At 40.4% G+C, this 12,066-nt stretch overlaps 1 protein-coding gene across 1 annotated transcript in view; it reads left to right on the forward strand.

The window, feature by feature from the left end:
• The window catches only part of Ir25a (ionotropic receptor 25a), a gene marked incomplete at its 5' end in the record, with an annotated part of 83,643 nt that extends 79,740 nt beyond the window's left edge, over positions 1-3,903 (forward strand). Inside the window, 2 exon segments of the mRNA XM_011314439.1 lie at positions 3,363-3,701; positions 3,818-3,903. Coding sequence (XP_011312741.1) covers positions 3,363-3,701; positions 3,818-3,857 — 379 coding nt within the window.
• Between the last annotated feature and the right edge of the window lie 8,163 nt (positions 3,904-12,066).

Here is a 12,066-nt window from a genome sequence, read left to right on the forward strand (position 1 = left end):
GGGGGCTCAGTTAAGAAGGGGTTAATTAATGGTTTTTACGGATTAATTAAAAAAATGAGAGGATAGTTTTCCATATAGGGTTCACTTGATATTCTCTGTTCCTGTTGTGGTTGCTAGGATTTTGATCGCTAGGTCACCTGGGTGTTTTCTTTGTAATATTCTTAACATTTAGTCAACTTTCTTGCCTGATCCTGCTGAATGATATGCCCGGTGTTCATCATGTGTTCAGCCCGGGCCGACTGTTCTAAATGCCCATATCTGGAGCACCACTGATGTTTTTTGATTCATACACTGATCATCCTCCCAGTTTTTCTAATGTACACTTTTCCATATGAGCAGCGGATCTCGTCCACTTCTGGTGTGCTTAAGAGTAGCCTTGGAACCTTTGCACTTGGCAGCATTTGTCCAACCTCTTTGGAGGTTGGACGATGGTTCAGATATTTTGCTTGCCGAGGACTTTGCTGATGCGGCCCGTTGTGCTTTTGAAATAGGCGAGGAGGGAATCAAGTTCACCATGAAAGTAAAATAGACAAGGGGTCTCCCATTTCTGGATATCCTAGTTACCATTTCCTACCACCAACCTCCTCAATATAACTCTGTGATCAGCTTCCTGATGTATAGGACCCTCTCAAGTTTCTAACCAGGAAAAACTAAAACTGCCCCCCCCCCCCCCCCCCGCCACCCTATTTCCAAGGCACAACAGACTGCATAAGCAAAATACTCGGCAAGCACAACGCTGACAAATGCTGCTAAGTGCAAAGGATCCAATACCAATCTTGAGCAGACGAGGAGTGTACGAAGTCCTCTGTTTATGTAGAAAAGTGTACATTGTAGAAATCGAGAAGGTGATCAGTACTCGGATCAAGGAACATCAGTGGGGCTCCAAATATGGGCCCTTAAAACAGTTTGCTCTGACAGACCCGCGAATGAACACTGGTCGTACTATTCAGTACGATCATACTAATAGGTTGGCTACATCTGAAGGATGTATCGCAAGACAACATCACGAAGCTCTAGAGATCCATAAAAACGTTAACAATTTTAACAGGGATAGAGAATATCAAATGAACCGCAGCGAGAAGACCATCCTCCCGGTTTTTTACTTGATCAATTAAAAAAAGTAATCACGCATTATTAACTTGATCATTCAATGGTGAGTCCCCCTTGCCTGCTGCCATGCTCCAAGCACTCTTACCACTACCACGAGAGGAGAGAGTTGTAACGTGTCATTTTCGAATGGGGTTGAAAATATCTGTTACCTTTGCCCTACTTCCCCTAAGCCTAATGAAGCGTGCTAGAATTTAAATAATCGGGGACCAGCTAATTTTTCGCCGGAATTACCAAACCGGAAAACTAGGAACTCTAAAACATCATTAACCTCGAAATTCCCGACATGGAAAATCGTACTTCCAAATCCGCTAAATCTCAAATCTAACATATCAATGAAAACCGGAAACGGGGAATCGAAAAGGGTACGGTAGGGATATCTATGCTTTAGGGTAAAGATGATGGTCCTGGATTGCTCAGTGTGCCGGGTCTACGGAGAGGGGTGGATCTTCGCTGGGGACAAGGTTATTGGAAAAAGCGTGCAACGAGCAAAGAGAAGAACCAAGAAATGAAAATAACTCGAAAATTGTCCTTACGTATTTCACTATGGAAATTCGTAATGAAGTAGAATGTAAATGATTACTTACAAGAAACAACGCAATTACATAATACATCAGTACAGGGATTTCATTATAAAGTTAATTACTCGGAAATATAAATTCGTCCCAATCGGAAGGTCTAAATAAATTTGTTAAATCATTCGCATGCACCCAAAACAACTGCATTGGATTGCGGCCTCAGGGATTGTCGACCGACAATAATCCAAGGAATATGTGTATTATTCTTGCCGTCTCGGGAAAACGATAATTTCCCGGAATTGGACCCACTACGCCTCAGACAGAGAGAGAAAGGATGTTCCGCCTCCCCGCTCGATTAGCTGCAAGGACACATTCCACAACGGGAAACCCAAGCTCCTATAAAAATCCAAAACGTTCAGCCAGAGAGCTCGGGATACTACCCCTAATAACCCCACAAAACTATAGGCATAAAGATGCACAACTAACCACGCTAGACTAATTAATAGCCACGTGGATTTTGAATGCGTAAAACATTGAGAACTTCTTCTAAGCATGCCACCAACCGCACTGGGGAAAAGCACACATCGATTGTACTCGGAAAACCACCCCTATTCCTGCCCCCTCAAATCACCCACATCAGGGGGAACTGCCGACGCCATTTCCGGGCTCGAAAAAATACTAACCACCACTTATCACCGGGGAGCCGCCAAAAAGGAAAAAATTATTAAAATTAATTTGTTATGCCTCAGAAATATAATTAATTATGAAATAGAAATAACTAATTCCTAAATGATTTAAATACCACCCGAGGGCTCTCCAGATTTAAAACAAAGAGAAAATACTTCTTGCAATCGAATCCAGGATGAAATATAAACTCGTGAATTCATTGCCATTGGGTCAGTTAGTCAGCTTGTCATATACAGCTAATTAGTACTACGACGACTGGTTAACTAATTTTCTTGCAACTTATAATGCCTGATACCTATGGGATCAGACAAAGTTTTTATTTATTTGAATAAATCGTTTAATTGCTAAAGGAGTTGACTCTCCCTGAGTGATTGTCATTTCTAATTATCTAGGAGTAATCTATCAACGAACCCGTCCGCTCGGGTCCATTACAAATTTCTCGCTCCTATTTCTTCTGGTTGATTCTTCTGGGTTCTCGGGATTAAAACGACCCAATTCCTAATCTTTTTCCCTAGCCCGTAATCAGTCTTGGCAATCCGTCGGGGTCATGAGTAAGTTACCCCGCACGGCCTTCCACCCCTGCCCATTTAATCCCAAAAACCCTTTTTGCGGAGCGCCACCATTTTAGCCAGACCTATCACAACCCTGAACACTCAATTGATGTTCTTTTTATCTCCAAAAGTCCTAACATCATTATTCTATTCCTCGCCCACACTCTCTTTCTCTTGATTTTTTTGGGGATCGGAACGTACATCCCCACTGCTCGTTACAGAGTATATCAGGACTATCCTCAAATATTAGTCAGAACCTCAAACATCAGAATTGAAGCCCTTAGCATGCCGATGGCAAGTCAGAAAGTGCAGTTGTCCCACAACGTCCCTCGAAGTTGATTTGCAAAGTTAGTGTAAAAAAATATTGCTCTCTTTGTCAAATTTCGACATTAATTATAACTTTTTGTATAGTGACAATCGACTTGAATCCGATAATAAGTCGAGGAATGAATAGTGTCGCAAAATACCCGGTTACACTACAATAATTTTTTTTCTTTAGGATTTGGAAAGACATGAGCTTAAATGACAGCCTCACAGACGTGGAGCGGGCCCAGCTCGCGGTCTGGGATTATCCAGTAAGCGACAGATACACGAAGATGTTTCAGGCAATGAAAGAAGCAGGCTTTCCCACGAGTAAAGAGGAGGCGGTGCGGAGAGTTCGCAAAGAAATCGTCAATTCCTCACAAACCGAATTTGCATTTATTGGTGATGCTACTGATATCAGATACCTGGAAATGACTAACTGTGATTTGGTCATGGTTGGTGATGAATTTTCCCGAAAACCCTATGCGATCGCCGTGCAACAAGGCTCACCATTGAAGGATCAATTTAATAATGCGTGAGTAAATTTGTTTTTATCATTCGACAAAAATTGTAATGTACCCAAGCAGGTTGAGTTCGATGCTGGGAATAGATCACATATGTTTAATTATTGGAAACTGATATCTCTCACAGAATATCGACTGCTCAGATACTTGAACGTTTCGATGAATAACTGGGACTTTGTCCTATCCCGAAGTTCACGATGAATTATGCAAGTGACGTTGTGAATCTTCGAATTAGTCACTGACCCAAGAACAATGAAGTTATAAATTTCTATCACAGCGTAGATCAGGTTTGCATCAGGCGAGATCCCAGATATATCGGACGGTGTAGCCGTTATTGGGGCGAAGTACCGTGGATATTATATAGGAATCGTATTCGTTAATATTCGGTCCAATTTAATTTCGGATCAACATGAGTACTCAGCATTACTTCATGTATTTTCTAATATCTAATGGTAAAATCAGCGGTTCTACTTGTGTCGATATGCTGGACCCTCACAATTTCCACATCCTCCAATGTATCTTGGATCTTTTGGTTTTCGCAGGTTTCTACGGTGCCTGCATGGGTTATATTTCTTCATCCTAATTAAAATAAATTCTGGAATCTGAACACGATATATCACAATGTATAACGACTTTTTCCGCACATTTTTTCATATATGATGTAACGTATGTAAGGGTCTCCTCCTGGGGTACTTAACAGAGAATATTTGATCGTTACAACCAATCTTCATGCTTCTAATTTCGTGGGACGACAGAATGGCCTTTTCCGAAAGTTTGCCACAAACCGCCCCTCGGGCCCTTGGAGTCCACGGTTCCCCCAAGGAATTGTAGGCCGCTGAACATGCCACACGCCGCAGCTAAACTCACCTGCCACTCTATGCACTCTTATGTGTACTCCCTTTCCCCGCGAAGAGTTTCCACACCTTCGAAGGCGATCCTCTAGTTATATTGTATTGGGATTGATGGATGATGAATTTGTCACCGCCAATCATCCTTTTCGTTGCGTTAATTACCTGGTACGTGGATTCACGTGTTGGCAAATCACCCATTTGGTGGGCAATCAGAGCGAATGAGTGCTAAAAATTAATTAGGAGGACACTAAAGAAACGCTGGAGAGCCACTGTTGATTGCTTTACGATTGTTTGGCATATTAGATAGTAGTCGAATCTTCCTCGTAACTCTATCTCCCATCTCAAAACGAACGCTACGATGATGAGTATTATAATAATTCCCTGGTTTTCGGGTGCTTGATTCAGATTTTCAATTACTAAATCGTATAGTTCCGACATATGTTCCATACGCGTTGTCCACCTTTGGTATCCGGTACAACCACACTCACATCCGCTTTCGTCAACTTACAAAAGAACAACGGGGGTTGTGCAGATGACAAATGCAACGCACTACGGGACGCCGAATTATACGCGAAACGAAACTGTGAAATGTGCGCGTCCCACTCGCGATGATCCTGTTCCATAAAAGAAATTAACATAATCTTAAGAACACGACTTACGCTTTCAAGAGGATTCGCTTGTTCGTGGTATGGCGAGGTTGTCTGATGCTTAAAACCCAAATTACTTGCTAGTTCCCTCATACAGTTATTTGAAAACTCATTGCCGTTATCCATCAACAACAATTCTAGCTTTCCGTAACGGTGGACCACTAAGTCCTCAAAATTTTTAATGATCGGCTGATCATTATCTTTCCTGATAGCCGCTAACTCAATCATTTTCGGAAACACATCCGGAAAAACTAACAAGTAACGAAGCCCTATCTTAGAGGGCGGAGAAGGGCCCACAATGTCAGACGCGGCAAATACTGAACGCTCTTAAATGCATCTCTAGCCAACTATGAATTTTAAAGAAACCAACAGCAACCTGCTCGAATACATGTTTGCTTCCCGCATAAGTCAAAGTTTATGATAATACATGGGCCTGGTTAGGAATGTAAACACAGCAGGGATATATGTCGGGTAGTTAAGCAAATTTTTCATTCGATACTAAGCTTGATAGTGGTAAGAAGCATCAATACGTCAGTTCAAAAACTGTGTGAAAAAGGAAAAATGGAAGAGTCCAACCAAGAAGGATCGATAGACGGATACATTCCAACCGTCCGTTCCGGTAAGTATTACGATTTTGCATATTTGCAATTTGAATCATGATTTAATATTGGATTACTCATAGATCCGGCAATATCGGGACAGCAATAGGGTCCACACGTGGTGACAGTGGAAACTGATGGTAAGTAAACTTTTCTTTTGCAATTTTTACTCACTTGTTATTTTTCTCATGATTCGTATTTTTCTTGCAGAGTGGCACCCGCAGTGCACTCGAGCAGATTCAACTCTACTCACCCATGAACCCGCTACCTGGCGCAGAATCTAGATTCCGCAAGATAAGTGATAGTATCAAAGAATTTAGACGTTTTAAATCATTGAGATGCGAAATGGTGTTCAAAATATCGAAACCCCAAGAAGATGGAGCAGATATCAATTGGATTAACTCGCTCGCTAAAGATATTTTAAAAATAATTAAAGAACACGTCGATCACGATCATGCATGTGGCGCTCAATCCAGGTAGAGTGGCACGCTCCATTGTGGTGGAAAAAAAGCATGTTTCTAGAAGAAAACATGCACTATAACCATTGATGAATGGAATAGCATTCATCTTTGAAATGGAACGGTGCAGGCTTGTAAAGGTGCTGCTTTAGGGAGAGCTTCGGGTACCCCGCTACTTATTAATGCATTCTCATTGATGAAAAAATTGCTCTCATAGTGTGGCAAGTGGTCAAAAAACCCTGTAGTCATGTATGATGGTCGCATAGCATTCGATGGCAAATCCGACTGTGTTGCATTAGATATCGGTTATTTTCCCCTGGATAATCATTATCCGCCCATTACAGATGTTAAAAAACTGTTCAATGGTGCTGAATATTTTTGTCGCGTGTATATTTACACGCGTAGAAATGGTTTTAAAACCCCTGCTTGCGACCGTCATGCACTCTATAGGCACTGCAATCTCTGCACTCGCTATTTCTACGGGGACAATTGTTTCGATTTTTTTTCCCGTCAAATTTCAGCTAATCGAATTGCACCATTCAACGAGGTTACTCCGTATTATACTGATAAATTTTCGATAATTTTGTCACTTCCCTATATATATATATAAAACAAAAAACTGTTGGATTGGGTTAACCACTGATTGGAATCGACAGATTGAATTTAATTCTGTTATTTATCGAGTATTTCTTGAAAAATGAATAGATTTGGTGATTCTTCTCTGTCAAAGATAGATGGGAAGATGTGAAAGATAGATAGGAGTGAAGGGAAATGTCCCCATTAATACTGCCATGTCGAAATCGTCGGTTTGGAATCAGTTTTCTGCTTTTTTGTAATGCAAGAAAATACACATTAGATGCTGACACTTCTGAAGAGCAAGTGGCAACAATACACCGACGTCGGTAGCTCAGTGGCTAGGTGCGAGCCAAGTGTTCTGAAAGTTGTGAGCTCGATTCCCCGTTGAATCGAATTTTTCAACAGGCACCGATGAGCGGGAGGTTGCTAATAGTGCAACCGTCTGTACCGACATGGTTTTTTCTGTGGTTTCCCATGTCACTCCTATGTTCCATAGGAGAGTGAATACGGTACAGTGCAGGATCCACAGCCGCATGCAAAGGGTGAGATAGGGCCATTTATCCAGAACAGGGCAGAAAGGGCCGGAATAAAAAAAAAAAAAAACTGGCAAATATTCTGAAGGATTAGGGATATAACATGAATAAACAAACGGTGGGGACTGTAAGGAGAGTGTGATTAGAACGATGTGGAATCAAACAGCCAAACTGCTTCAGGAGATGTATTATGATAAGTACAAAAGGAAAATCAATCCATTCGTTGATGCCGTTTTTGAAACTGCTAGAGGGGCATGAGATGATAAACGTAGGTCTCTGCAAGCCATTTCCAAGAAAAGGAAGGCAAGCGCAGCAGCCTTCAGTGATCGGGATTGGGACTCAATGCTCGAAGTCTAGAATATGAGGAGACCCCTGAAGGTTTGCAGAAAAAAATTTTTATGATCGTCTTGCTCAAGGTGACATGGAGGGGTAATGAGGGAAGTACTGTGTTGATATATCACTTGAAGAAGGAAATGCAAAGTGATGGCGAAACAACTGGCAGAGTGAAATACAACCCAATTTTCACCAAAACGACGCAGGGTGGTAACAAGACGTTGTCTGACAGCAAAGGGCTGGTAGAAAATAAGGAAACTCCTAGTAAGTGCTCAGTCAGACTGTTGAGAAAATTACGAAAGAAAAAACATGAAAAAATAAAATCGGACATGCTCTTTTTTGCTCCAAAAAAATCCACATTGGGAGAATCGACACGGTGTGGCATGGTACAAAAATACCCCAGTTGGCCACAACATAATGGCGAAATGGGTGAAAGATTTAGCGGAGAAGGCTGGGCTTGATATGAAGAACAAGAAAATCACAAACCAGTCGGGCTACAGCTGTCTCCAATTTGGCTAAAGCAGGAGGTGGTGAACAACAAATCATCAAGATTACTAGGCATGCAACTGCCAATTCAATCAAACCTTATTTATAACTGGATCAAAACCATCATGAATTGATTCTGAAAAAATTACGAAAGAATGAGCCAAGTGGGGTAAACATCATGGACACCACCCTAACTTCTATTTCTACTTGTACTTCTACTTCTACTTCTTCTGCAGCTGTGAATAACAATGTTGATTCTAAGAAAACGAATCTCTATAATAATTGTACTTTCTATTGCACTAATTTGAATATGAATTACAATGTTTTGTCTTTCTCAAAAAGCTTTCCTCATTTTTGAATAAAAAGTTCGTTTCATGGTGCAATTCTACTGACTGAAATTTGGCGGGAAAAATAATCCCCCGAATACCACTCGAGCGTTGAAATTTATGGAAATATTTACCTCAAGGTTCCCAGCACACAAATAAGTTTGTCCAGTTTTCCCGAAAAATCACGAGTGCAAAGTACGAATTTGTTTGCAACGCACCTATTTGCAATTATTCCGATAATTTCAAACCTCTCGTGGTATTATAAGCGATAGTCATGTTGCCATAGGCCCTCAAAACGGAACTTCGCACACTTTGCCAGCGTGGGAGGTATTGTGGTAGCTGTGGTAGAAAAATTGACTTGAGGGTGCTCCATGGCTGTAATGAATCGCACTGCTCCATCGGTGAAAAACTTGAACCATTCGGACACCCGTTTTATATGGCTGGGGTCATGACAAAGCCTAAAGCCCAAAGAACTGAAAAATGACATTTTTTCCTACATCAGGACTTCGAAGTTTTACAGGATGAGCACCTGATCAAAAATAATTGTGGGATAAAGGAAAAATTACATATTCCAAATCTTTCTGTTTCACAAGTAGTGTGCGAACTGTGTTGTGACTCGCAGGCATCAGATTGTGAACATTGTAATGAAATCGAAAAAATTTTCACTCAAGAATCGAGGCACATGGTTAATCATTTCCAAAATTATGTTGCACAACTCTCCTGATCGAAAAGAGTTTCAAATCTAATATGCATATCACAGTGATATAACGCCCAATTCATTTTTCAATACATATTACAGGATAACTTTACGCCCCGTGATCATCAGATCATTTCCGGCAACAAAATTGTAATGTTTAAGATTGGAGAAAAAATTAATTTGTTTGGTAGCCTACATTTTTTTCACATCCCACTCTCTGCTCTTCCCAAGATGGTTGGGTAACCTAACCTTTTGAGAGGAAAATTTCCCCATCTTTTCAATTCTCGTGAGAATTGGAATTATGTCGGAGGTTTACCAGCAAAAGAAAATTGGTCATCCTAAACAATAAAAAATAAAGGACGTAAAGAGTTTAAGGAATGGTATGAAGAAGAACTTCAAGTCCGGAAAGTATGTAATTATAGGGAAGAAATGATTGAATATTGTAGGGATGATGTAACCATCTTGCGAGAGGCGTGTACCGCGTTTAGAAATCTCAATAAAAGCATATCAGGTATCTGTCCTTGTTCTGAATGTACAACGTTGGCTTCGCTTTCTATGCGTACTTATAGGAAAATGTTCCGACAAGAAAATACGATTAGTATAATTCCGCGTGGAGGGTATCCTTTGTGTAGGAATGAATCAAAAGCCGCGATTGAGGGGCCCATGTGGTTGGAACATATGAGATACATAAACATTACCCATGACGGTAGATCTCGAGAATTCAGAATACCTGGAACAAAGTATGATGTCGATGCATGCTATAAAGACGTAAACGGCCGAGAGTTTGTATACCCGTTGTATGGGTGTTACTGGCATGGCTGCCCTATATGTCACACCATACTAGGAGAGAAGAAACTGCACACACTCGACACCTTCCAAGAACGTTATGATAGGACCATCGCTATCAATTTATTAATCCGACGTCGTGGTTACACACGCGTAGTCGTCTGGGAATGTCAGTTTCATGATTTGACGCGCCCTAATCCTGAATTGTGTGCATGTGTGAAGCGCGATGATATGTGTGTACGCATTCCATTAAGCCCTCGAGAAGCATTTTTCGGTGGAAGAACAGGGAATATAATTTCCCATTATGGCTTCAAAGCCACAGAAAAAATTATTATGATGTTTGCACTTTATATCCATTCATTTGTAAAAAAACGTATTTTTCCGATAGGCCATCCTGATGTCATTGTCGGGGCAGCAGAAATTGAAAAAATCTGCGTCTCTAATATTGATATTTCTAATGTGGAAGGACTCATTAACTGTATAGTTTTATCCCCAACAGACCTTCTTCATCCAGTTGTTCCAATGAAAGCAAATGGTAAACTTATGTTTTCATTGTGTAAAAAATGTTGTCAAGAGATGAATAATTTTGAATGCACACACAGCGATACCGATCGCGCTCCTACTGGATCATGGATATCGTGTGAATTAAAGAAGGTTGTGTCGCTCGGGTATGAAATTATTACCATCAACGAAATCTGGATGTAATGAGCAACACAATATGACCAAAATACCTATGAAGGCGGCCTTTTTGCAAAATTTATCAATAAATTCGTACGAATTAAAACACACGCGAGTGGATGGCCTTCATCATGTGATACCCATGAATCGAAAAAACTGTACATAGGCGAAATTAAAAATAAGACGGGGATTGTACTTGAGCAAGAACAAATTGAAGATAATGCCAGTAAACGGGCAGTCACAAAATTGATGTTAAATTCACTTTGGGGCAAGTTTGCACAAAGGAATAATTTAGACAAAGGCGCGATTATCCAATCCCACGAAGAAGTGCACTCACATCTCTTTAACCCTCAGGAGGAAGTGACCGGCTGTGTATTTCTGGCTGATAAAAACCGGGAACCATCGGATAAAATGTATTTAAGCTGGCGATTTCACGAAGAAGTTTACGCAGTGTCGATAAGAGATACTGTAGTGCTTACGACTTATGTGACTGCCCAAGCTAGATTAGAATTATATCTGAAGTTAGAAATGTAAGGCGAGCGAGTTTTATATTATGAGACCGATTCTGTCATTTTTGTAACTAGAGAAAGTGACTCTAGAGAGAATGCGCCACGTGAAATGACTGATGAACTGCCCTGTTATGGGGTTGGGAGCCACATCATTTCCTTCTTGTCTAGTGGGCCAAAGTTCTATAGTCACATTCATGTGTTACATGAGGAAACCGAGTTTGAGTGCTGTAAAATAAAACACAGTGAGATAGCTTTAGGGTCGCTAATGAGGATGAATTTACTGTCGACACAGCAGGTATACGCAGAATAGCTCAGCATCAGGTAGTCACCCGTCCCGAGGAGGAAATTGTTAGAGTCACCGGTAGCAAACAAAAACGAGTCGATAGCTCATCGATACCCTACGGACATCGCTCCGAAGAAAAAAGTTGCCTGAATTAGGTATAGTAAAATTATTTGTCGTACTATTATTGATTGAAAAATTATTTATTGTGATATCATTTATTGAAAAATTATAGTCTAGTCATTGAAATTATATATATACTGAAAATCTTTGTAAATAAAATTTGTAAATAGGTGTTAAATTATAAAAAAAAAAAATTTTATATAACGGATGGGAACATATTTATTTGAACTCCTCTTTTCATTATCATTCAGTTGGAAGCATAGGTCATCGTTGGAAACATCCATTTACAGCTATTGTGTGCGGTACTACGGGTTGCGGGAAGACAGTATTTGTCAATGATCAAATAATTGTTCAAATGTATGATGCAAAATTTTCAAAAAATCACATTTTATTATACAGAGTGGCAGCCCAATCATAATGATTACCGACGAAATTTTGTAGAATTTCGTGTAGGGCTACCAGCTTCAGCGGATTATGCTGTGAAATCCATAAAT

The sequence above is a fragment of the Fopius arisanus genome, unplaced genomic scaffold (genome assembly GCF_000806365.1).
Source record: "Fopius arisanus strain USDA-PBARC FA_bdor unplaced genomic scaffold, ASM80636v1 scaffold00164, whole genome shotgun sequence".
Classification (NCBI taxonomy): domain Eukaryota; kingdom Metazoa; phylum Arthropoda; class Insecta; order Hymenoptera; family Braconidae; genus Fopius; species Fopius arisanus.